Genomic DNA, 27,040 nt, shown 5'->3' with positions numbered 1-27,040 from the left:
CCTCTCCCATTTACATCTCTGATCTCATCTCCCTTCACTCCTCTCAGGGGCGTATCAACCCATTGGCCTGGATGGCACTCGCCAGGGGCGCCGACCAAAGGGGGGGCGCCGCCCAGCAGTGCCACCAGTAGCCAAGGGGTGGACAAGTCCCCCGGGCCCCACAAGTTTAGGGCAGACCACAGTGAGAGTAGTCTGTCATACACGGTTTACAAACAGACAGCCGCCGGCGTCGGCTGTGTGTTTGTAATAGCAGCTAGCTAATGAGAGTCTGCCTGACTCTCATTAGCTGCTGCGTCGTCAGCGGAGGGAGCCGGCTGGAGCTCACTCATGAGCTCCGTGTTCTGGCTCCCCCCGCAGCATGTGATGGGAGAGATGTCATACGTCATGACGTCTCTCCCATGCAGGAGAAGAGCAGGCCGGGACTCGGACAGCGGCGGTCGCGTCAGGAGTGGGGACAAGGTAAGTTTACATTTTTTTTGTTCTTTGTGTGTGTGTCTGTGTGTGTAAGCCTGGCACGGGGGGGGCACTGAAATAGGGGGTGTCCGCTACTGGGGGCACTTTATGGGGGGGGTGCCCGCTACTGTATTGGGGTGGCCACTAATGGGGCCAATTTATGGGGGTGGCCACTACTGGGGGCAATTTAGGGGGGGTGGCCACTACTGCGGGCACTGTATAGGGGGGTCTACAACTGGGGGCACTGTATAGGAGACTACTACTGGGGGCACTGTATAGGGGGGCTACTACTGGGGGCAATTTATAGGGGGGACTACTACTGGGGGCACTGTATAGGGGGGACTACTACTGGGTACTATTACTGGGGGCACTGTATGGGGGGACTACTACTGGGTACTATTACTGGGGACACTGTATAGGGGGGACTACTACTGGGTACTATTACTGGGGCACTGTATAGGGTGGACTACTACTGTGTACTATTACTGGGGGCACTGTATAGGGTGGACTACTACTGGGTACTATTACTGGGGACACTGTATAGGGGGGACTACTACGGGGTACTATTACTGGGGGCACTGTATAGGGTGGACTACTACTGGGGGCAATGCAGCATAGGGGGGATTACTACTGGGGGCACTGTATAGGGGGGGCTAGTACTGGGGGCAATGCAGCATAGGGAGGGACTGGGGGATTACTACTGGGGGCACTGCATAAGGGGGGTAGGGGGGCGCCAGTACATTACATTGCCAGGGGCGCTTGGATCCCTAGATACACCCCGACTCCTCTGTCCATCCTCTTCGTTCACTTCATACACGCTGCCTTTCATGCCAATTGATTACTTCCGCTCCAGCCTCCAAGATTTTGTCCGCACTGCACCCCACCTTTGGAACTCTCCCTCTCCCCATCAGACTCTGCACCTCTCTACAATCATTCAAACGAGCTCTTAAGACCCACTACTTCATTAAAGAATTCCAGCTGTCATCCTAACTTGCTGCTACGAAACATGTTGGGCATGGCTTACTGATGTGCACGTGTGATGTCATCCGGTATTCCCAGAGCTGACGGTGGTCCACTGAATTGCTGTCTGGAGCATCACCTGTCGATTACACCAGGATCCGGAGGACCGTCCATGGTGGAGTTTAATGTTTTAAACTTTGATGTACGTGAGCAAATGTTATAAGTAAATTTATTTTTCACATAATCACGAGTGCGCTCTCCTTTCAGCTTGCTTACCTCTAGAATCTATCGCTCCGTGGCTTGGAGCTGGGAAGCAGCTGCGCTACATATATACCTGAACAGATCATTTCTGGACATTTCAATCAAAAGAATTCATGCGCATTAGTAGGATTTCTTATATATATATATATATATATATATATATAAATATAATATATATATATATATATCTATATATATATATATATTTCTGAGGGGCCAATGTGAAAGGTCAGCATGGGTGTCGTGAGGCAGAGTAAAAAAAAAACAGCCATGCACTAAGGGCCTGATTCAGAGCCGGACGCTGTTTGCGGTCGTTCGCCAAGAAAATAGGGGTGGCTATTCAAATGAACCGTTCGCTCTTTGCGGTCTGTTCACGCCTCTATGTCTGAACGAGCGAACAAAACTTGCGGTCGTTTTTTGAAAAAATACGCCCCCTGGCCGCTCGCATCCTACGTCATGTCCGCTATTTATTAGATTAATCGAGTACATCGACCAGCTTATGAACTGCTCGCTATTCATGTGGTTGGTTTTTGCTACCACAATCTTGCGAGCAGTTCTGGCTATAAAATAACCCAGTGACGTGGTCAATGACGCTGCTGTATTAATTATGCACACCCTTAAAACGCCCGTTTTGACCTTTAAGCACGCCTGCGTTCGGATCTCCACTCCCCGTTTTCAAGCACCTTCCCCTGTTACCACCCACATACACCTCATTCTGTCACTCAAAATAGCAGGCATTTGCTATTTAGCGAACAAACGATTTTCGGCCGCACTGACTGGTTCGCGCATTCGTATTACGATGTGTACGCATGCGCAGTTGGGCAAACATCTCTCGGAGCGAACGAGCGGCCGCTTACGAGCGGCTCTGAATCAGGCCCTAAGGCCCTCATTCAGAGCCGGACGCTCTGAGCAGAGCGCACGCTCTGAATGAGGGCCGTCCTCCATAATTATGGAGCGTCCTCCTGGACGCTTGTATAGCTGTGGGTCACCACCCACAGCCTATACGAGCGTGCAGGTTGATGGCCGCGATGGTCTTGACCATCGCGACCATCGCCACTGCGAGCCGGAGCCTGCGGTTGAGTTTCTATCAGAGCCAAAATCACTCCCACTGACATCACTAGTGATGTCACTGGGCCGGCTTCTGACGGTAGGCGTTCCCTTGGGAACGCCCCCGTCTGAGAGGCACGCCCCCGGCATGACCAACCAAAGGGGGTGTGCTGTCAATCAACATCGACAGCACGCCCCCTTTGATCAGACACAACGAGCGAAGGAAAGTCCTTCGCTCGTCGCGTCTGGCGCATGCGCACGACGGAGCTCCCGCCGTCGTGCACATGCGCAGTGCACACCATCGACCCACTTGCGAGCGGACAGCCGCTTGCGAGTGGGTCTGAATCAGGCCCTAAGTCGGCTTTATATTCCGCTGTATGGTCCAGGGGGGTGATGATTTGAACTATTGATTTATTATGTGCAATATACAGCTTTGACACTAGATGGCGACGCAGAACACCAGAAGTAATGTGTGAATGGTTTCTCTGCACATGTGCACAGACTGGCAGAAGAAAGGGACAGACTCACAGGAAATCAGTGAAAATGCAAATACACAGTGCGTGTGGGAGTGAGACACATAGAGGGAGAGGGAAATGTCTGGCCTGAAATACAACAAAAGCCAGAAGATTCCAGCCATGGAGTACTGCAGGCTGCAAAAATCCAGGGAGGATCATTGAACCTGCTAGGATTACACTGGGAACCAGTAGCCACTGGTCGCACTTCCTGCTCCAGCCGGGATCACATTTATCATCTATTACCGCGAACACTTGTTCGTACATCCACGATGTTCTCCATGAGACAGTCTAAACCCACATTTAGATCTTACCTCCTGCCACCTCAGGTATGGTGTATTTCTTTACAAATAAACTTGATATGTATGTTCTGTTCAGTAAATCAATGCTCATTGGAGCTGGTATATTAGCCCTGTATAGTTCTATAGGGGAGTATTTTAAATGAAGAGGGTACAGGCCTGTGGCTTGATACTGTAAGTGGAATGTCACTTCTCATTTAAGTTCCAAGGAGTTAATAAAAAGTGATTGTGACTGCAAGGATGGTATGGGCAGCAGGGAGTGTAACCTGTGATTGTGGCTGCAGTGAGTGTGTAACCTGTGATTGTGGCTGCAGGGATGGTATGGGCAGCAGTGAGTGTGTAACGTGATTGTAGCTGCAGGCATGAGTGTGTAATCTGGGATGGTATGGGCAGTAGTGAGTGTGTAACCAGTGATTGTGACTGCAGGGAGTGTGTAACCTGTGATTGTGGGGATGGTATGGGCAGCAGTGAGTGTGTAACCTGTGATTGTGGGGATGGTATGGGCAGCAGTGAGTGTGTAACCTGTGATTGTGGGGATGGTATGGGCAGCAGTGAGTGTGTAACCTGTGATTGTGGAGATGGTATGGGCAGCAGTGAGTGTGTAACCTGTGATTGTGGCTGCAGGGATGGTATGGGCAGCAGTGAGTGTGTAACCTGTGATTGTGGCTGCAGGGATGGTATGGGCAGCAGTGAGCGTGTAACCTGTGATTGTGGGGATGGTATGGGCAGCAGTGAGTGTGTAACCTGTGATTGTGGAGATGGTATGGGCAGCAGTGAGTGTGTAACCTGTGATTGTGGCTGCAGGGATGGTATGGGCAGCAGTGAGTGTGTAACCTGTGATCGTGGCTGCAGGCATGGTATGGGCAGCAGTGAGTGTGTAACCTGTGATCGTGGCTGCAGGCATGGTATGGGCAGCAGTGAGTGTGTAACCTGTGACTGTGGCTGCAGGGATGGTATGGGCAGCTGTGAGTGTGTAACTTTTATATATGAGCAGCGGTGTTTTACAGATGAATGATGTTGTCCACATGCTTACACTCTTCTGCAATGTTTTTCAGCATGAAGATAAACTCAGCCCAGAAACCAAAATTAAAAAGCTGAAGCCGGTGTTATTGCCAGGTAAGAAATGGAAACTATGAAGCTAGGCTAAAGTGTGCTGGCTCAGTGTATTTATTTTCTGTCTGTCCTCGTGTCAAGTGTAAGAGATGGTTTTCATCAGACGCTGACAGGTTGGGCATTTTTCCACTTTTTATGTATAAATATGATTGAAAATAAAAAAGACGTTGAGAATGTAAAATACAGCTGTATCTCACAGGATGTCAGCACTACCAGAACCTCTCCCACTCTTCATATTACTGCTCTTTACTATCTCCAGCTGATGCAAAGATAAGGGGAAGAAAAGTTTGGTTCAGGAACATGTATTATGCTTTTAAAACTGATTTAAACAGGAAGAGAACCAAATGAAGGATGTCTTCTTGCTAGGAGCATACGTGCATTTTACCTATGTACCACTGTAAGTAAAGATTAAAACAAATCTGAAATACCTCATCTGAGCCTTTCCAGATTTATTACACCCATGCCAATAATGCCCTGCCACCACAAATAGTAAAATGGCAGTGCCGCCACTGTTCAGGAAATGGTCAACCCATTATCCAGCCAATGCCAATGGGAGAATGAACATTTAGGAAGGCACTAGTGGGTGATTTCCCCTTATACAGCTGCCAGACCCTAACATGGAAGTCCTACTGTTCTGCTAGTTGGAGATATAACGTTTACTGTTAAATATTTGGTATATATGACGTTTAAAGTTTCTGATCATATGTATGATCATCACCTGCGATGAATTGGAATGGGTATGAAATGCCAGCAGTCGGGATGTCAAAATACAGACCGCGGCATCCCGGTGGTCAGTATCCCGACAGGGGTTGGGTAAGTATACTAACCCTCCCCCCTTCTCACCCTAACCCACCCTTCTTGTAGCCTAACCCTTCCCACCATCCCCCCTTCGTGCCTAAACCTAACCGAGATGGCGTCTTTATAGATTCTAGAGTTGGGATTAAGATAGGTGTCGGTATTTCAATGCCTATCTTTAGTCCCGTGTTGGGCTTGCGATGTTGGGATCTCGACTGGCGGCATCCCGTCCACCGTTCTCTTAACTACATCCCGATGAATTGGGTATATAATTACTCATATTTTAACAATATGGTTGTTGAGAAAGACCTATTGACCTAGATTACAGCTCTATTTGAAAACTAGCTAGAAGTTGCCCTACGATGACTGCCATATTTTCAAAGTCACTGAATTGGCTCTTGCAATAAACTGGCCTGCTAACAATTTGCAGCAACGTATACTTGTTATGAATTGTTCCAATACCACTGATAAGGTGCAATCCTGATTTATATTCTCCTCACTACGCATATACTTCATGATTTTATAATAAGTTATCACTTTATAAACTTAACTGACAGAATAGGCTGAACAATACCTCTTTGGAGAATATTACATTATGATAATTTGTATTTGTGTATATTATTATGATAATAGAGCACAAATGAAGCTGGTATGAAGAGATTACCAACCAATCATGTCCTAACCTGTGTTATACTGTATGTACTGTTTGACTGCACATTGCTAACTCTCATATTGGAGTCCCTAAGACTTGGATCAGCGATGGAAAACTAACATGACCAAATTCACTGTAACCCAGTTGAACTCCACCAGTTGCTGACTATTGCTACTACCTGGCTAATGTTTATTTATTTTATTTTCTGGGCTCAATCAAGGGTGTTTCATGAAACTCATACATTGCACAATACGCGCATCTGAGAAATCCGAGATCAAATTAGAAATGAAAATTTGTGTTAAGTTGCCCATACATCTGCGACGGATTGCCGCGATGTAGGGCTGCGATCGGAAATTTTCGTTCGCCCACCATCGATGTTCTGCGAACCGTCGCCGGATCACAGACATTTCACATGTTAAATTTCCGCGATTTGACAATTGCGATCATTTTGATCGCGAACGTCAAATCGCAGAGATCCAACATGTTGAATTTCTGCGATCCCGAGTTGTAGCATCGCAGGATCGTGGCAATCCCTTGCAGATGGATGGGGCCTATTAGTCGTGGCGAGGTTGCAAGACTTTTCTACAGAATCTGACATGGGAAGTGCTTTAAAAACTGTGAAACCTTCCTGGACCCTCAGAAAGTGACAAATGAGATAGCAGGACCATATAGAACTGTTAGTGACCATAAGGAAAGTGCTGGAGGTTCTTAAAAGGTGTGAAATCTGTGCTTTTTATTAATGAGTGAGAAATTATAGCAAGCAAGTGTTTTTCAGCAAATTAAAGAATTTCCAGCATTTTGGGGCCCAGAAATAAAAAATACAATTGTATTACAGCTGTTCAGCGTCTTTATACAAATGTGTAAAGTACAAATAAACACTTTTTTTTTACCTCGCATCTGCAATTGCTAAAACCACATAACCTGTCCCACATAATTTAACCCATTATTGAGCTTTAAAGAGAAATTCACCTGAATGTGATTATTCATTGGGATGAGTGTACCATAGGTTTTGCACTGTGTCCCGACATTTTTACCTTTTAAAAGAAAGATTTCCCCTACCTCTTCACCTGCTCAGGGAGGTGTGCATAAAACAACGTGAATTTCCTCTGTAAAATCAATGCAATTTTGGAATTGGACAACATATATAACTTGCAGGACGAGTTCGTTGTGAGATCGGTTCACATGACCCAAATCGCACCTAAATGGACTGACCCTTATCTGTTCACACTGACTTTGTTTGACAATCAGAGTAAATGATTTCCATTGTTATATATATATATATATATATATACACCATGTCTCCTGCTCGGTAGAGCAAAAATAAGCGGCACTCCTCTGGACTTAGTGAAAAAAATGTAGGTGGTTTTAATCCAGCATGAACCAACGTTTCAAGGCCCCAGCGGCCTTTTTCTCAAGGCCGTTGGGGCCTTGAAACGTTGGTTCATGCTGGATTAAAACCATCTACATTTTTTTTCACTAAGTCCAGAGGAGTGCCGCTTATTTTTGCTCTATCAAGCAGGACACATGGTATATACAATATTTTAGCAGGCACCACGGCGTTCTACATTCATATTGAGTGCCTGTGTGTGTGTGTGTGTGTGTGTATATATGTATATGTATATATATATATATATATATATATATATATATATATGTGTGTGTATAATATATATATATATATTATAATTTCATACAAACACAGCACTCACCATTGTATTTCAAACTGTACTTGTAATTCCAGGGAATGATAGTTCCAAAATATTGCAATAGTTTGTCAAGCTGACCAACCACATCACGGTCTTCCTATTCTGGTCGGTCCCTACGCTGACTCACTGGCTTAAAGAGACAGAACCACACCCAAGCATACTAACTAATGATACCTGTGGTATATGCTGACAAAATTTGACTTACATATAAGAACATGGGGTATACACTGTATATATAATCTGTCTCATTTATGGTCTGTGTTTAGTTTCACTTTAATATGTAGAATAGATACTAACAAGATGCTTTCAAAGTTAAACTGTTCACTGTTTCATTTTTATATCGCCAGAGGCTGGCTTTTGTTGTTCTAATTAAACCATTTTATTAAAAGTAATCCCTTTGTACCCACCATGATTTTCAGGGTTCCTTCCCATTGAGTCCCACACTTGACTGACCAATTGGGAGCTGTAGTAAAGAGATTGTAGCTTCTGATTGGTTCTCTTGTTCACGCCCCTCCACAACTGTCACTTCTTTTAAATAGTTTTGCAAGTTCTGTATTACTGAACAGACGGTGCCCTGGAAAAAATGGCTGCACTGAGAAACCCGTTGGGTCTCCTGCTAAAGGAATCATGTCTATGTATACTAGGTGGTAGTGCAGCTTTAAAGAGTAACTATGCTGTGAACTGTCTGCTTAAAAACTATGCATTAGAACTAAGTTTTGGTTGTATAATTATGTGACAATGTAAACTACAGATTAGAGGTTTTTTTTTTTTTATGGGGAATTCAATTGCTTACTTGCTTCCTTCTAAAGTGAGGGGAGCTATTTAATTGTTTGTGCTGCTGGGTGCGAGTGGCCATGATTTCCGTTCGCACCAACCTGAGGGGTGGAGCAGAATCCATCTAAAGCCGTGTTTTTGGGCGCCCAAACTGATCAGGCCCAGTAGTTTGCATAGGATTAGCCACTTTATGTGGCTAATCCCTTCGTACTTGGGCATGACATGCATGATAAGTAATATGCGCCCGTCGCACTCGCACCCATTAACAAAACAATTGAATATCGCTCGTCGGGCTGTCATCACTTCTGGGAGCCATAAAACAATTGAATTACCCCCATTATGTTTCCCTCTAAGCAGCATGCATTTGGTGACCGTGCTCGAAGTGTGCCGGTACACAACTGTATGATATACCGCCACTTAAAGCACTGAGCCCTGCTGTGCCGCCCGCCGGAATTTCTGGCCGCCGAGGTGGTTTTGGTGCCGGGTCGCATGCTGATCACAGCTGGTGCACTAGCAGGCAGCCATGGAGAGACAGCGGCACCGCGCCGCTGTCCTATCAAATCAGAGCTGTCCATGCCTGTGTCAACTCTGTGAGCCGTCCTGCATAGGAATATATTTTTTTTTAATTGAAAACTGTTATACTTCCTGGCAGGAGGCTGCTTTGTTTTGATTGGTCCTCCTGACATCCCCCGCTCCAAAACGCCACCCATGCCCGGGTGAGAATAGTCTATGTGCTGCTGGGGAGTGGGGTGTGCACGAGGGTCAACAGAAAAGCTGCAATCATGGACCTTGTGGCTTCAAAATGGTCCTTCTACCCCGTGCTGCGCTCACCATATTATGTGGTAATACTTTGTAAGCTCTCCCATACAGGCAGCCGCCCCCATAAATGAATTGGTACAAGTTGGTTGCTATACCACTGTTTAGAGTGTACAAAGAAGTGAACTCTGTTAGATATATTCATCCACTTTGCGATTAATTCTAAATAGTTCATTGTAAATCAGTGATTTATTTTTTTTTATTCAAAGTGGATGCAGTTAGGAAGCTGGCGGTCGAAATGCCGACCGCCGGCTTCCCAACTGTTAAATCCTGGCAACAGACTAATGATAGGCATCGAAATCCCGATGCCTATTATCAGCCCCACACGGAAATCCCGACGCCCAGCTTACCGATCGTAGGTAAGCCAAACCATAGCAGCAGAACCCGCAGGGGGGAGTGTTAGGTTTAGGTGCTCCAGGGGTGACTTGCGGGTAGGCATCCCCCCAGGAGGATTAGGATAGGGGAAGGGGGGGGGTTAGGCACCACCGCGGGAGGGTTAAGTTTAAGGGTGCGCGGAGGCGGGTTAGGTTTAGGCACCCCAGGGGGGAGGTTAGGGTTAGTGGGAGGGAGGGGAGGGTTAGGTAGTTTACTTACCTCCGTCGGGATCTCCTGCTGCCGGCCTCCCGGCGTCAGTATTTTATCTGCCGGGCTTAGGTCCGGCGGTATGACATACCGATTCCACTCAAAGCACTGGTTTTACACGCACTGTTAACCTTGATACTTAACCCACTGTTGAAGATAAATTGTGCCATTCTGTGCATGAACTATGTCACATTAGTAATGGATGTACTAAGGCCTATTTCCAGCTAGAGGGTAACCACTGGATGATTCATGTAGGAAATAAAAGGTTAGAGATGCAGATATGGGCTAGGGATTTGTGGTGAGCTTGTGCTTTTTTTTTTTATATTAAAAGACTTTTAGACAATTTTTAAAAGGTCTTGCGGTGAATAATGCAAAGAAATCCTACTTTCCCCTATGCAGTGCCTGCCCTTAATGCAGCTGTTGCAGGTACAGATTTCTAAGCGAAAAATAAATATTTCCCTACATATGAAAATAGTTTAGTTTGGGCTGATTAATGTGATCAGAATATCCGTCTCGCAAAATAGATAGAATATGCCAGAGGTTCCCAAACGCAGTCCTCAAGGCTCCCCAACTGTTCAGGTATTAGAGATATTCACGGTTGAGCACAGTTGGTTGAATCAAATTGACTCTTCAACCATGGATATCTCTAAAACCTGAACTGTTGGGGAGCCTTGTGGACTGCGTTTAGGAACCTCTGGTATATGCAGATACATCCTGCAGTGCCTGTCACTGCATTTTCATTTTGCACAATGCATTACAGATGTTGGGGCTGCATGTGGACTGATCACTGTGGTAGGCGCACAAAGCTCAGTGTCATGGATTAGGCTGACTGTAGGTGTTAACAGGTAGATGCATTTTCAGCACATGGCACACTAAAGGCAGCCTTGCAAGTAACTACTAGTAGAACAACAGTCATTGCTTGTTTATGTCCAGAATTGATACTGTCAAAATTGATGGATCATTATTGGCAGAGTTGGTAAATGCAATCGGAGATGATACAAAGGCATTCGTGTGTGTGTTATCATCATAATGCTGTGACTCAAGTCTCTGTTGCTTGGCTCTGAGGCCAGAAGCAGCATGGTTATGGGTGTGGGCAGCTGTACTGAAAACTGTTAGATGCAGCACTTCCTCATGCAGCTGATAACTGGCTACATGTGATTATTGGATAACAGAGGTGACTTAGAGGTTGCTGGTTTGTGAAACACTGATTACTTTTGTAATGAAAGTTGAAATGCTGATACTAATAACAATTTACAGTGAAACTTCAATTCATTGAGCAACACAATGCATCCTGCCACTCTTTGCATGCATTCCGGTGTTAATTAGCCGGTATGCAAGAAGGAGACCACAAAGGACATCTCTCTAGGAAAGAGCGGTCCTTTGCGAATGTGGGAGTTCCAGGTCTATGACCCAGAAGTCCCTCCGGCATCCTTAAGCGCATGCGCAGAAGGATGAGCGCACCGCAGGGGGTTATGGTAGTGATCCGATTGAATCCCTCTCACATCACTCTCTGACTAGAAGCCCATAGGCCTAGGGGGCTTGGTGCATATAACAAATGCGGTCACTCCCCCGAAAAATGCATTATAGGGGGTTTGACATAATTTTTCACATTGCTGCATCCCGACTATTATATGTAAACCCGTTCAGCCAAGGACATTCAAAAGAATTTAAGTTTTACTGTATATTCAAAATAAGTAATCAGAATTGGTTACTTGTTAAATGTTATTACTGTACAGCTCCTTCATACCTTAAAATTCCTTCCTTCTTGCTTTGATCTCGGCACAGTTATCTATAACTTCTTCGAAATCCAGCTTCCTAGCCATGTACTGCTAGATAGATAGAACTGCTGAACCTTTCATGCCAAATTTGGTGGAGCTAGTTCCAAACTCTGGCCGTGCATAAAGGACAGACAGATAGGCACACGCATTTATTCGCTCATTATATAGATGATCACCAGAGATTAACTTCTCAGGGTCCTCATCATTTAAATTAGGTTTTTTTTTTACACCCTTGTTTTTTTTTCATTAATTTGACATTAGCTGCAGAAAGTCCATGACAAGCTTTCACTTTGTATGTTGAATGTTTTTTTTTTCTTTTTTTTATGATTGCTAAAAAGGCCAAACAAGTCTTAAAATATACATAAAACCCCATAGTCTTGGCATGTAAATTACAGACGTTCGTTTTACGTTTGTCAGAACCCTTACATTTACAATATGCATTCTTCCATTTATTGTAGGTGAACATAATGACTGTTATACTATACGATGATCTACGACACATCATTTTGGATTGTTGTTTGCATGTTGTGAGAACATATTTAGCTTTGATGTTGCCTTCTGTAGTGGAAAGAGTAGATTTCCTGCCTCTGGTTATCATTTCTCAGAACATTGTGTTGCCTGGCAATACTAACCCACTGTGTGTTACCACGGCACAATGTAGGCATGCAGAACCTATGACGGATTGGCCTTTCTCTTTATGCATTCTGGGAGTTTGCTGAGGAATTGTTTTTATTTTATTATTATATTATTTTTTAAATGGTAATATCATGCTGGCGTCTTGTTTCTATTTACATTTCTGTACACGTTGAGTCTCCCATATCCAAATATTCAGAAATACAGAATATTACAAAATACAGATTTTTTTTGGCATGACTGAGATAGTGAGCCCTTTTATTTTTGATGGTTCCATGTACACAAACTTTTTTGTTTTAAGGCACACCCTAATGTACACGGTCATGGATATTAGAAGTTACCTTTGACACATTCAGACATTTGCTACAATACAAATCTGATATGTCTAAATATAAATAGTGAGGAAATAAAGTGGTAGTTTTTATGGTGCCTTTAATTAGTCTCTGTGCGCTTTTTTTTTTTCTTATTTAACTTCATCTCCCTCTCGTACATGTGTCCACGGGCTTGAATTGGGCTGATAAGGAGCAAACTGTATATCGACAACAGGCGGCTCCCCCTGAGTATTCACCTTTGGCCCCCAGTTACCTCCTGCTTTGTCAGATTTGTTTATTGGCGCTTGTAACACTTGTTTAAGTTGACTGCTTATATTCTTTTGCAGGCCTAAATTAATTGTTGTAACTTATTAATGAGAAAAGGGTAAAGTTTGGCACTTTGAAGGTTAGAGGGCCACCTCTGAAGTGTATCCATGTTCTCTTTCCCTGCCATAGATTATCAGAAAGCTCATAGGAGCACAGATTATTTAAGGATGTAAGTGTATTGATCTTTTGGGGGAAGCAGACCTGTTCACTTGCCATTGTGTTAGTAGATAGCCACAATCCCGATTGTGTGACCCTGCTACTTCACTAACTCAGTAATGCATTTAGGCTCCCATTTAGTAACAAGTTTTGGGGCATATGTATCAAAAAATGTGAAAAGATCATGTTTCCCTTCGCCAGACATCGTGTATCTTTTTGCTTTTTATCGTCATATTTATCATGTTTTTTCGGCAAAAATGGAAAAGTGATAAACCCCCTGAATTGTGATAATTTTCGCATTTTTGTTTTTGAATTAGATAATGGGGAAAACAACTGCATAACAGCTGGATGGTCACATGTTGAATACCCCTGACCTAGAGGGTCTGTCTGCGAACTATCAAGGTCACGCCCACTGTATTCTTCACAAAGTAGATGTGATTTTGGTTTCCCAATAGGCATGACATTGCATGAATAGTCTAACCTCTCCAACCACCTTTTGATTAAATAAAACTTCAAGTCTATTTATCAAGCAGTGAAAAGTGTGGATTAGTGAACCAGTGGAGAAGTTGCCCAGTAGCAACCAATCAGCTTTGAAGTAGCATTTATCAAGTTCAGTCTATAAAATAATAAGTAGGAGCTGATTGGGGAAAACAACTGCATAAATGATTTTTTCATGTTCAGATAAAAAAACCTAACAACTGCGCATGTTCTGTTTCTGTTTTGGACATGCGCAGTGAACGGTAGGTGGCGTTCTGCGTGAGTGACGAGCGGAATTCTAGTGGTTCATCAAAATAAAGTAATCTCTTGATATTAGATCTCCCGTCTCCTTTAGTTTCTCCTGATTTTCCCTACAAAAACCTCTACTTTTCTTCTATGGGTCATATACTGTGTATGTGTGTGTTTTTCACTGCTTGATAAATAGACCCAGTCTTTTTGTGTAAAGGAAATGTCCATGTTCACTCAGAGGCAAGTATGCAAACTCTCCACTCCTTTATCTTTTATCCTAATAATCTGTTCGCATACCGAAATCTTTATTTAATTATTTTATTTTTTCTTCTGCAAAGCTTGTGCACCTACTCTGTACAATGTACTCAGTCAGCCCAACTCCTCCCATCTTGCTTTGTAAATCTATGCACTTGGATAGACACTAAAGAGCATGATACTACCAGAGAGACTTCTGTCATTCGGTGCTTTGTGACTGAGGCCCAATGACAACTAGTGTTTGAGGACTAGACTAGTCCCACAAATTGATTAGACAAGTTTGCTTTTTGTGGTATTGGAATGTGAGCACATGTTGTCATAGTCCCTTTAAAATATGAATGTGATCAGTGAAGTATAAATATTTGTGTAGCTGAGGGATCTTCTCTTCTTTGTATGAAAAGCCTGACAGCCATGTTACCTAATGTTTGCTTAAACCAGGAGTCTGAATAATGAGTTAAATATTTTGCGAGGAAAAAAGTGGAGTGCTCTGAAGAAGTGACGCCACAAAGGAACCTTATATCCTGCCACATGTCTGCAACATTCAGAAGGGATTGCATGTAATGAATATCATTATCTTTGATACTGACAGTAATAAATAGGGTCTGTTGTGATTTGGGTTAATGAGAAAATGACATATATTTGTTGCATAGTTCCTTTACACATAGCCCTGTGTAAATGGACCTTCTATATCAGAGGCGGCCAAACACTGTCCTTCACCTGTTGCATCCTGGCCCGCCGAATACCAGAATGGCCAAAATGGGCCGGCTACACATGCCCAGCAACAGCAGCTCTTCCTATAGGCTAATCCGGATCTCTACACACAATCTTCACAGAATCCCACTGCCAGGCACAATATCAACATTCCCTCCCTTTGCAGTGATACACAGAAAATCCAGAAAGAGCAACACAGAAAATCCAGAAAGAGCAGGTAAGTATACTATCCCTAACCCTCCCTTAGGGGTGCCTAACCCTAACCTCCCCCCGTTAGTGCCTAAACCTAACCTCCACCCCCCCCCCTTACCCGCACCGAACATAAACCTAACCCTCCCGGGGGGCTGCCCAGCCCTAACCCAGTGCCTACCCCTAACCTTCCCCGGAGGGGGGGGGGGTGCCTAACCCCAAGTCCCCCCCCCCCCGGTAGTCCCTAACCACCCCATCCCCACCCGAGTGGATATTCACTCCCGGCAGAGGACGATCGTTCCAGTGTCCTCTCGGCGTTCTGGCGTCAGGATTAACATAGGCGTCGGTATTTAGATGCCTATGTTAAATCCTTTGCCGGGATTACAGTGTCGGTAGTGAGGCAGGGCCGCCGGTCTCATAACTACATCCTGTTTTATGTATTCATAGACAATATATGGTGAATTTGTCAGTTTTTCTATGTGTTTGATTAAATGCTTTTTTTTTTTAATGCTAATTTATTTACCATGGCAGCCACAGTCACATGACATGTGATGTATTGAGCAGAGATATACCGCACAGGTTGATTTAAAAAAATGGAAATCTGAATCAGAGGAGGATGTCATGAAAATATGTCTGCCTACCTCATGTTCCAAGAGTATAAGGATTGCAGCTTAAAAATAAAATTTAAATGGGAAAAAAAGTCTGTGGGGCTGCACCTTAAACTATTTCTAGAAATTATTTGCGTTATTATACTGATATTTTTATTTTTTTTATTTTTCTTGTAATAATTCATTTTTCCAGTATTTGCTCTGCTGTGCTACCTTTCTTCACAGGAAAAAAAAATCAAATAGCTAGAAACATTGCACTTGGAAAAAGCAAAAAAATGTTTTCTATTGGTCTTCAAAATTACTTCCACAAGTGTGAACTTTGCTAGGGCAGTAAATGCTAGATGAGACTCATTTTTTTTATTTTTTTCCCTGTTGGAATGTATAAAAATAAAACCTTATGCGAAAAAAGACAAATGTTTTCATTTGAGTAGAATCCAATCAGGCCGTTGGAATACTTGACATAGCTGACTTGGAGCTTTCATGATGTAGAGGTCTATGTACTAAGCCTTGGAGAGAGAAAGTACCAACCAATCGGCTCCAAACTGTCACTTTACAGCTTTTAGACCCACAAACTGTAATCAGCGAAAAAGTTTTGCCTATTGTCGCTTTTTCGCCAGTTTGGAAGTTATCTCCAAATTCAATTCCAAGCAGAATTCGCCTAAGCGGAAATTCAATGCAATGTAATAGGCGAAAAAGTTTCTCCAATGAATAGTAGGTGAAAAGAAGTACAACATCTTTATTTTGGGGTGCAAATGTGGGGAAACGACAAATATCTGGCAAAAACCAATAACACCCCAAAAAAGTACTTTCATTTTTGGGGTGAAAAAGTGGGGGCACAAGCATAGAAACTAGCGAAATAGACTTCTTGGGGATCTGCAAGAATGGCTCGGGTGCTTTTAGGATTGCAGATGCATGTGGGTTTTTGAAGTTTTTTAAAAGTTCCCTTTAGAGACATAAAAATATGCTAGCACCCATTTTCAAGTACCCAAATTTGACTGGACTACTTGTTTTCACCCAAAAATACTGCTTTATGCCATTCTTCATCACTTATGCAAAGATGCTAATAAGAAGCAATTCAAACAACTTAAGTACCCCAAACACTTTTATTAGGGCTATTAGTACACATTTACATTGATTCCCTATGTTAGTGCATCTTTTTTTGGGGTACAGACTGATTTAGCCAATTCTGACAGTACTTTCCGCCTGTTCCACATTCGCCGTTTTCACCTGTTTAGAAATTGAATAGGGCGAAAAGCGGGGACGTTAGGGTTAGACTAGGGGAAGGGGAGGTTAGGTTTAGGTGCTGGGGGGGGAGGATAGGGATAGGCATCCCCCCCCCCCCCGCGAGGGTTAGGTTTAGGGAGCGGCGAGGTTAGGCACTAACAGGGGGAGATTAGGGTTAGGCACCCCTAAGGGAGGGTTAGGGGGGAGAGGAGAGGGTTAGGGTTACTTACCTCCGCTGTTGGGATTCCGTCCTGCTGGGCTAGCCTTGTCCGGATTTGAACCGGCGGCATAACAATCCCATTCCACCCACCACAAGCGATATCCGATACCAGACATGCCGCAAACAATAGGAAATCTCCCATTACTAGATCTAAACAAGAATAAAATATACGAAATTTAAGACGTAGCTGATTAAAATGAAAAAGGAGGACCGATTATGGAGTAATTGGTAAGAGCTAATTACTTTAAATTAAGGTGCGTACACACTAGACAATATTTTATACGATTCACCTAATTTTGATGCATCGGAATGACAAATCGTGTAAAATATGTCAAAATTGTGAGTGTCCAATCATGATGCTGATGCACGTACATCACATCTTCAGATCTTGCCTACAGCAGGCAAGATCTGCCAATCTTGTTAACGAGATTAAGGTTGTTTGTAAGATCGTTTGTCAGATTGGACAGTTTTGCAAGATATGGTTTGTCTGGGGAGTTGCCAGGGCAGTTTAAGGGAAATTGTTGATGACATTGCATCTTTTGCAAGTCGTCTAGTGTGTAGGCACTTTTTAGTATTGGGATTATTGAAAAAAATAAATAGGTGAAGAATATATGTATTCTAGAAGATGTTATACTTATTAGGACTGCATTGTATATGTTGTTTCTTCTATTGTTGGTTATATTATTGCGGGAGTGGATGGGTACAGGATGCCAGTGCTTAGTACGACGCCAGCATCTCTACAGGGTTAGAATACTGACACTTGTCGGTCAGTATTCTAACCCTAACCTCCCCCTAGTGCCTAAACCTAACCTAGCATTCCCGCTAGGCTGTTTTAGTGGGGCGTGGCGCCCTGCCCTCCTTCTGGAGCGCCCAAGTGCCCTGCCCTTACCACGCAGCGCCCCACTAAAACAGCTGTCTCCACCCGCAGGTTGCAGTGTTCCACGGGTGGGGAAATGTACGGTGACCCGGTCACCGGCAGTGAATAGACGCCGGGTGCATGCGCCCGGCATCTATTCTTCCTTTCAGCAGTGCTTGGGGGCTGCCCGGCATGTCCATAAGTACCGGGCATGCCCCCAAGAGTGACGAAAAGGAGACGTGTCTTATAGACACGTCCCCTTTTCAATGGCCACACCCGCACGTGGAAGTGCCCTCTCTAGATCCAGCACCCTGCCTGCCGCCGGAGCTAGAGTGAACACTACTAACCCTCCCCTTTGGTGCCTAACACTAACCCAACCCCGCTACTGACTTCGAGATTCCGGCGCCAGGATTCTGACAAGTGTCGGGATTCCGGCGCCAGGATTCTGACAAGTGTCGGGATTCCGGCGCCGGCATTCTGAGTGCCGGAATCCTCGCAATCGGGATATTGACCGCATCCCTTGTGGGAGGTGAGGTTCCACGCAAGCACTTTTCTTTGTTGAGGGACCCGAATGTGTTGAGATACTTGTATTGGTGAATATAAAATGGCCTTGTTTACCTTGAAGAAAAGGGGTGTCATTATTTTTCATATACCCCTCTGTAATAAAATATTGGGCTCCCACAGGTGGATGTTGGAGGGAGATCTTTTTATCAAGTTGAAACTAGATGGGAATTGTTTACAATTGCAACAATTTATGCACCTACGGACTCTTAACAGCACTTTCTTTGCAGATGTTTGTTCTCGTTTACAGGATTGGGCAGAATGTGCTTTAATTCTAGATGGTGACTTCAGTGCTATGTTGTCCCCAGCCCTGGATAGATCTGGATAGTCAGTTGGGTGATGGGGTAGTACACCGTCAGCATTGACAGTGCTTGTGAATTCCCTACAATTGATAGTCCCATGAAGATTTCCACACCCAGTAGCAAGTGAATACACTTTTTATTCCAATCCGCACCACACTTCTGCTAGAATAGACTATTGTCTTCTTTCTGCTCACTTATTTCCTAGGATCCAAGAATCACGTGTAGAAAATATTGCTCTGTTTGATAATGCACCTACTTGGTTCATCTTGCCTCTCTCCATCCCTAAGGTTTCCTCTTTTATTTGGAGGTTTCCAAACTTATTTATTTAAATCCCCAGATTTCACATTGCATCTCAAATTTTGTTTTTAAAATTATACAGATAAAACCAATGAGGACATTAATTTGAGCATTCCAAAAATTGAGTTTAAAGGTGCGTATCCACTAGCAGATAGTGGAACGACAGTACGATTACAACATTGTAATCGTACAGTAGTTCCTCTTCCCCCTGTAGTGCCTACACTGAGCGATATGTCATTCTGTGTAGCACCCTCCATCATCCCTGAACATGGTCAATCTGTCAAACGACCAGCAGGAGCGCGCATCGCTGGTCGTTTTCATGCCTGATTCATGCCCGGTTAATTAGCGATTGAATGATAACGTTATCGTTCAATCGCTCATTTTAATCAGCAAGTGGATACGTGACTTAACATTATTGGAGTCATATGCGGCAATGTTGAGATTAGATAATGATGATACATGCCAAACAAACAAGGACACCAAACACCTCTATGACACATTGTGTACTGAACAAGCTCAATATCATTCAAATTTTCAAAAGCACCACATAGGGTCGTATTCAATTAGCCACGAAAAGTGCAGTTTTTTCGCCGTTTTTCGGTTTTTGCCTGTTTTCAACTTTTCTCCATATTCAATTCCAGACGTTTTTGCCTACACGAAAACTTTACATGGAAAAATAGGCGAAAAAGTTTCTACTTCAGGGTCCATAGGGTATCCACAGGATACCTTGGGGTATAGGTGTGACGTCAGTCGCTGGGCACCATAGAGTTAAGCTTTTCAGCCTCCCAGGATGCACTAGGGTCCCCCTCCTATACCCCGCCCCCGAGCCAAGGCACCTCAGTTTAGTTTGGTGCCCGGCCGGCGTCGGGTGCACCTGTCGGAGTGGGGGCTAGAAGAGCCCCTGAAGCTTTCTTCAGTGCAGCTGTGGCTGCACATCTGGATGTACAGCATGGACAGTCAGTCCTGACGTCCCTGCTGTCTTCCCTACACCCCCGCCGGTACCAGAACGCCGGTACCGATCCGGGGATGCTGGTGAGCATCTGGGGTCACAGCTAGCGGTGACCCCAGATGTTCCGGACCATGGCCGGATCCAAGGGGGACAAAGGTAAGCAGCGGGGTCCCGCGGTGGGTCCCCGCTGGTCACATGGTCCTAAGTCCCCAGGCAGGGGGCTCCCTGGGGACTGGCTGCAGCGTGGAGCCAGGCGACCAACCTGCGCTTTCCACTACCCCCTGGGACAGCGGACCGCAGCAGAGCGGTAGCGCTGCGGCGTCCCAGGGGTTAAATGCATGCCAGGGGAGCGCGCCTTCCCTGTCTCACAGCCGGCGCCTCCCCCGCTGCACACAGCCCTCTCTGCATGCTGCCGACTGGTCCTGTGGCAGCGCTCCTCCCCCAGGCCAGCCTCCTCTCTGCTCCTCGGCGGCCATCTTCTCCAGAACGCATGGTGAACGCTGCTGGAAGCGCTGGACGGAAGCATCGTGGTCTGGGTCCCCCCGCATACCTCTCCTCCGCTGTGGCTCAGGTCTGTGTATGCAGCGCTGTGTCCTACCAGGCCCTGTGTCTGTGTAGTTGAGTGATCAGCGCTGTTAGTGCAGGAATTGTTATTTCTCTGCATTGTATGTGACTGTGCTAGCGCTGCCTGTAACTTTTCTTCTCTAAACTGTCAGCTTTATTACTGTCCCTGTTCTTTCTGCTAAAGCCCTTACGGTGCGGTGCTGCAGGATGGTCTCTCGCCTATTTAATACTTAATTGGTGAGAGAGGTCACATACGTGGTGCCATCATGTCTGAAAGTGATTTTCCCCTCCGGCTACAGTGTACCACGTGCAAAGTACCGTTAGCGGAGGGGGAGGGTAGCGCGGAGGGCCTTTGCTGGCAGTGTTTGTCCATGGCGCGGCCTATTACGGTTACAGCATCGGTACAGGAGCCGCCCTGGGCTTGTTTCGCTCAGGCGTTAACAGCTTTAGTGGGCCAGTTAGCTCCGCAGCCCGCGTTTACTCCGATGGGTTTGTCCCAGCAGTCTGTGGTGTCGTCACCCATGCAGGGGTTCCCACGACAATTGGTGGTACCCCACAGTCTCCCTATTTCCCCGCTCCCGGGTTCTCAGGAGCCAGCGTGGGTTAACTCCCTGACGAGTTCTGTACAGCACTTGTCGGATGTGTTGCAAGGGGAGTCTGTGATGCGGCCTCATAAAAGGCCGGTGGCGTCTCTGTCCGCTCCTTATGAGGATGACGAAGGGACGTCTGATGATGGGGAGATTCTGGATCCTTACGATCAGGAACCTCTTCATACTAAGGACGCTGATGCTAAGTCCAAAGTATATATTCCTGGACTTATTCGGGCGGTCCGCACAGCCTTGGTGATTGAGGACGAAGTTCCCCCAGCGGCTAAATCTAAGTATGCCTTTTTCAAAGATGTGAAGGGCGATGCCACAGTCTTTCCTCTTTCGGGTCAGTTGGTGGACCATTTAGAGGAGGCGTGGAAACAACCTGGCAAAAGATACCAGCCGCAGAGACGCCTGGCGGTGGCTTATCCGTTCGCGGATAATTATTTTGCTAAGTGGGAATCCCCTCCACAGGTGGATTCTCACGTGACCCGTCTTGTTCGTAGTGCCACATTGCCGATGCCATCCATGTCCTCCCTTAAGGATGCTACGGACCGCAAGGTAGAAATCTGCCTGAAGTCCGCTTATTCCCTTGCAGGGGGGGCAGCACGGCCGGCTATGGCCATTTGCTGGGTTGCCAGAGCGATGGAGCGCTGGGCGGATTCATTAGAGGCTTCTTTTGAATCCGACTGTCCGGCCGAACAGGCGGAGTTGATTGGCAATCTCCGTGATTCGGCCACCTACATCAACGAGGCGGCTCTAGACATTAGTACTCTGGTGTCTAGAATTTCTTCAGCAGCGGTAGCTGCTCATCGCACCTTGTGGCTGCAATCCTGGAAGGCGGATGCAGATTCCAAGAAAGGTCTGGAAGCGTTGCCGTTTACCGTAGAAGTTCTCTTCGGTCCGGATCTGGATAAGATTGTGGCCACGCTGGCGGCAGCCAAATCTGCTTGTCTCCCGTCGGCCGCTGCTCCTTCTGGTTCTGGACCATCGTCCTTTCGGTCATCTAGGGCCCAGGGCAGGCCCAAACCACAGTCGTTTCCTCGACAGGCTGGCCCTAAGAAATCGGTCAAGCCCCGGAAGCAGGCATGGAGTACCAGACGTCAGGCCCCCAAGCCAGATGACAAGCCTGCGGCCTGACGGTCCGGGCCTCCCTTTGGGGGATCCCAGGGTGGGAGGCCGCCTGCTACAGTTCGCCCAGTGTTGGTCGACCACTACGACAGACACTTGGGTTCTGGAGGTGGTTTCCCACGGATACGCCCTCTCCTTCCGGCACACACCCCCGGCTCGATTCTTCACCACGGGTCTACCATCAGACCGGAACAAGGCTACGGAGCTGCGGAAGGTATTGCACACTATGCTCCAGGCTGGAGTTATAGTGCCTGTTCCATTCTCCCAGAGGGGCCAGGGTTTCTATTCAAATCTATTTTTGGTACAGAAACCCAATGGGTCATATCGTCCGATTCTCAACCTCAAAGCACTCAACAAGTCTTTGTGGGTCCCGAAGTTTCGGATGGAGACCCTACGGTCCATCATTCTAGCGCTGGAACCTGGGGACTACATGGTGTCATTGGACATACAGGACGCTTACCTGCATGTCCCTATTCTTTTGCGCCATCAACAGTTCCTCAGGTTTGCAATCCGCAGCGACCACTTCCAGTTTCGGGCGTTACCTTTTGGCCTGGCAACAGCACCACGTGTTTTCACCAAGGTGATGGCGGTCATGGCGGCTTCTCTGCGGCTGCAGGGAGTCCGCATGTTGCCGTATTTGATAGACCTGTTATTGGTGGCAGGATCTCCAGAGCTCCTGTTACGCCACTTGGACCTGACCATTGCACTGCTGCAACGGCACGGCTGGCTAATCAACTGGCAGAAGTCCACTCTAATCCCGTCTCGGAGGATTCTGCATCTTGGAGCCTTATTGGACTCGGGACAGCAAAGGATCTTCGTGACGGAGGGCAAGATCTCTGCTTTACAGTCAAGGGTGCGCAGTTGTCTGCACAGCCGCCGGGTGTCCTTACACTCGGCGATGAGGTTACTGGGCTCCATGGTGTCGGTGTTCGACATGGTGGAATACGCCCAGTTTCACTCCAGACCTCTGCAGCACCTGATCCTGTCCAAGTGGAACGGGCTGCCTCAGTCTCTGAAGTCCCCGACGATTGTGCTCACCCCGGAGGTTCGCCTGTCCCTTGCGTGGTGGTTACAGACGACCCACCTCAACATGGGACGTCCGTTCTGGGTTCCAAATTGGGTCCTGTTGACAACGGACGCCAGTCTTCGGGGCTGGGGAGCAGTTTCGGGTCCACACTTGTTCCAGGGCAGGTGGACGCCGACAGAAGCTGAGCTTCCAATAAATATCTTGGAACTCCGTGCGGTCTTCAATGCTCTCCAGCAGGCACAGCGGTTTCTCCAGGGTCGCCCGGTGCAGGTCCAGTCGGACAACTCTACCACCGTGGCCTACATAAACAGGCAAGGAGGAACTCGCAGTCGGGCGGCTCTCGTAGAGGTCTCTCGGATCCTGGTTTGGGCGGAGCGCAATCTTCCGGCCATATCAGCGGTCTTCATCCCGGGAGTGCTCAATTGGGAGGCGGACTTTCTAAGTCGCCAGGACGTTCATCCGGGGGAATGGTCCCTGCACCCGGACGTTTTTCAACTACTGGTGGACAGGTGGGGTCTTCCAGAAATCGACCTCATGGCGTCCCGGCACAACAACAAGTTGCCGGTGTATGGGTCTCGCACAAGAGACGAAGGGGCGTCTCTGGTGGATGCTCTGTCCGTCCGGTGGACGTTCCGGTTCGCATACCTGTTCCCTCCGGTCTCCCTTCTTCCACGGGTAATCCGGAAATTCAAACAGGAAGGAGGGACGCTCCTGTTGATAGCTCCCGCGTGGCCCAGACGGCACTGGTTCTCAGACCTTCAGGGTCTGTCCGTGGACAGTCCTCTGCGGTTGCCGCTACGACCGGACCTTCTGTCTCAGGGTCCTTACCTTCACCCGGACCTGACTCGGCTGGCTTTGACGGCGTGGCTGTTGAGACGGCCATGCTGAGGTCCCGGGGGTTTTCCAGCTCTGTGGTGCGTACCATGTTACGAGCTCGGAAACCGTCTTCCGCGAGGATATACCATCGCGTGTGGCATACGTTCTTCCAGTGGTGTCGACCGAGAGGTTATGCACCGCGGGAGTTTCGTCTGTCTCGGATTCTCGCCTTCCTGCAAGCGGGACTAGATCATGGGCTTCGCCTTGCTTCTTTGAAGGTACAGGTTTCGGCCCTATCTGTCTGGTTTCACCGTAGGATTGCTACAATCCCGGATGTGCGCACCTTTATGCAGGGTGTTCTCCGCATTCAGCCGCCCTTTGTTCCACCTGTGGCGCCTTGGGATTTGGCTGTGGTCCTGAGTGCTCTCCAAGGACCGCCGTTTGAACCACTGGGCTCAGTGGATCTTAAATGGCTAACAGCTAAGACTGTTTTCCTTCTGGCCATTGCTTCGGCCAGACGTGTTTCTGAGTTAGGGGCTCTTTCTTGTAGACCCCCTTTCTTGGTTTTTCATGGGAACAGGGCAGTGCTCTGCACTCGGCCCGAGTTTCTTCCCAAAGTTGTTTCCCAGTTTCATGTTAACGAGGAAATAGTTGTGTTGGCCTTTAACTCACCGGGTCTTTCCGTGGGTGAGGCCTCTTTGGATGTTGTGCGGGCCTTAAGGACTTATGTTGACCACACTTCGTTTAGGAAGTCGGACGCTTTGTTTGTCCTCTATGGCTTCCGTAAAAAGGGTTGGCCTGCTTCAAAGCAAACTTTGGCAGCCTGGATCCGTATGGCTATTTCTGAAGCTTATCTTCATGAAGGCCTACCGGTCCCTCCTTCTCTGAAGGCTCATTCCACTAGGTCTGTGGGTCCTTCGTGGGCAGCTCGACGTGGTACCTCGGCAGTTCAGATCTGCAAGGCTGCTACGTGGTCCTCTGTCCATACCTTCGTGAGGTATTACAGGTTTGACACCTTCGCCTCTCAGGATGCTTCCTTCGGGCGGCGGATTCTCCTTTCTGCACAGGAGCGTCCCCACCCTTAAAGGATACTGCTTTGGGACAACCCCAAGGTATCCTGTGGATACCCTATGGACCCTGAAGTAGAAAATATGAGATATGGTAAGAACTTACCCTTGTTATCTCTATTTCTACGAAGTCCATAGGGTTCCACAGGACTCCCGCCCTGTCGCACCTGTGCTGCAGATGGGCTTTGTTCTGGTCACTGGTTTTCCGTCTCCCTCTGGTGAGAATGTGATTCTTGTATGTGTCCAGATCTTTTTTCTCTCTCTTCCTTCTCCTCCTCCGGCCTATGGCTTGATAACTAACTGAGGTGCCTTGGCTCGGGGGCGGGGTATAGGAGGGGGACCCTAGTGCATCCTGGGAGGCTGAAAAGCTTAACTCTATGGTGCCCAGCGACTGACGTCACACCTATACCCCAAGGTATCCTGTGGAACCCTATGGACTTCGTAGAAATAGAGATAACAAGGGTAAGTTCTTACCATATCTCATATTTTCTCCACAAATAAGCAGGCGAATTGGAAGTGCAAAATCGCTATTTTGGGGTGCAAGTGTGGGGATTGGATCCAGAACACTTTGGACACCCCCGGAATGAGTAATCTGTCACAAAAAATTAAACCATTTTTTTTAGAAAATGTAAAAAGTATTGGAAAATGTGTAAAAAGTGGTGGGCCTGGTACTTTAGGGGGCTATATGAATGGGGCAGGTGTTTTTGGGATTGCACGAGGCTGCAGCAGGTGTATTTTAAGATCTTTTTTAAATCTTCACTTTAGAGACATTAAAATATGCTAGTACCCATTTAATGTACCCCAAATTTAACCTCAGTACTTATTTTTCCCCTAAAAAGCTATCATTTTTCAGCACTTATGAATATAACAGCCAGTTCTGACACTTTAAGAACACAAAACACTTCTATTAGGGCTATTAGTACACTTCTATACTGATTTCTAGTGTTCGTGCAGCTTTTTTGGGGGTACAGACTGATTTCCCAAAATATTAGGTACTTTTCCCCAGTTTTGCTATATGCCGATTTCGCCTGTTTGCATTCTCCTGTCTTTTGGAATTGAATACGGAGCTAAGCGGGAGAGTGCAGGGAAAAAATATTGCCTAAAAACAGGCGAAGGTGGCAAAAACAACGCGGTTTGACTTTTCAACGCTAATTGAGTTCCCCCCCATAGTTGGAATTGTGTGTGTATATTGACAAAAACACTGGGGAATTGTCAAGGAGATAGAGAGATAGATAGATAGATATATCTATATTGTCTATCTAAGAAAGGGGGCGCTCTGTCGTGCATGAATCAATTTAATAAGAAAGACCTAAATATCCACGTCTCCATGAAACGGGGTCATGGACTCGTACCGATTTAATAAACACTGTGGGCTGGATACCACATGACATTTACTGCACCCGTATGGAAATGCTCGTCTTGGCCACTGGTTTCCCGGGACTGCCAAACCGCTCTATGAGCCTGCTCAATGCCGCGATCGGCAAGACGCCAAGGGGTGAGCACACTGCATCAGTCAGGCCACGCCCTAACATGTTTCGTAGTTCACTTCGTCAGAGGGCTGGCCTGGCTGACGCTCTAACTCCACTATAAGATGACCAAGGACTCAATGAACTCATTATATTAGTTAAAAATCATGACGTTTTGGGGATAAAATGATATCAGTATCTCATTGTTTGCATTGTGTTATGTGAGTACAGTTTTACTCTACAGTATTTTGGTTTACATGGAACAATATTGTTTTTGGGTGTAAATGAAGCACCTTAGCGTAGTCCAGT

At 46.4% G+C, this 27,040-nt stretch overlaps 1 protein-coding gene across 2 annotated transcripts in view; it reads left to right on the top strand.

Moving 5' to 3' along the window:
- The first annotated feature begins 3,216 nt into the window (after positions 1-3,216).
- The window catches only part of MTMR10 (myotubularin related protein 10), a 97,193-nt gene continuing 73,369 nt past the window's right edge, over positions 3,217-27,040 (top strand). Inside the window, exons 1-2 of one of the 2 annotated variants that reach the window (XM_088445532.1) lie at positions 3,217-3,562; positions 4,588-4,648. In XM_088445532.1, the coding sequence (XP_088301658.1) occupies positions 3,506-3,562; positions 4,588-4,648 (118 nt within the window). In that variant the 5' untranslated portion in view covers positions 3,217-3,505. Of the gene's footprint in view, positions 3,563-4,587; positions 4,649-13,492; positions 13,578-27,040 lie in introns of those variants that run through there. The other variant, XM_088445540.1, reaches the window with a different exon arrangement.

The sequence above is a fragment of the Taudactylus pleione genome, unplaced genomic scaffold (genome assembly GCF_031769625.1).
Source record: "Taudactylus pleione unplaced genomic scaffold, aTauple2 ptg000019l, whole genome shotgun sequence".
In the NCBI taxonomy this organism is placed as follows: Eukaryota; Metazoa; Chordata; class Amphibia; order Anura; family Myobatrachidae; genus Taudactylus; species Taudactylus pleione.
The sequence above is the reverse complement of the archived record's forward strand: the minus strand, read 5'-3'. Positions and strand labels throughout refer to the sequence as shown.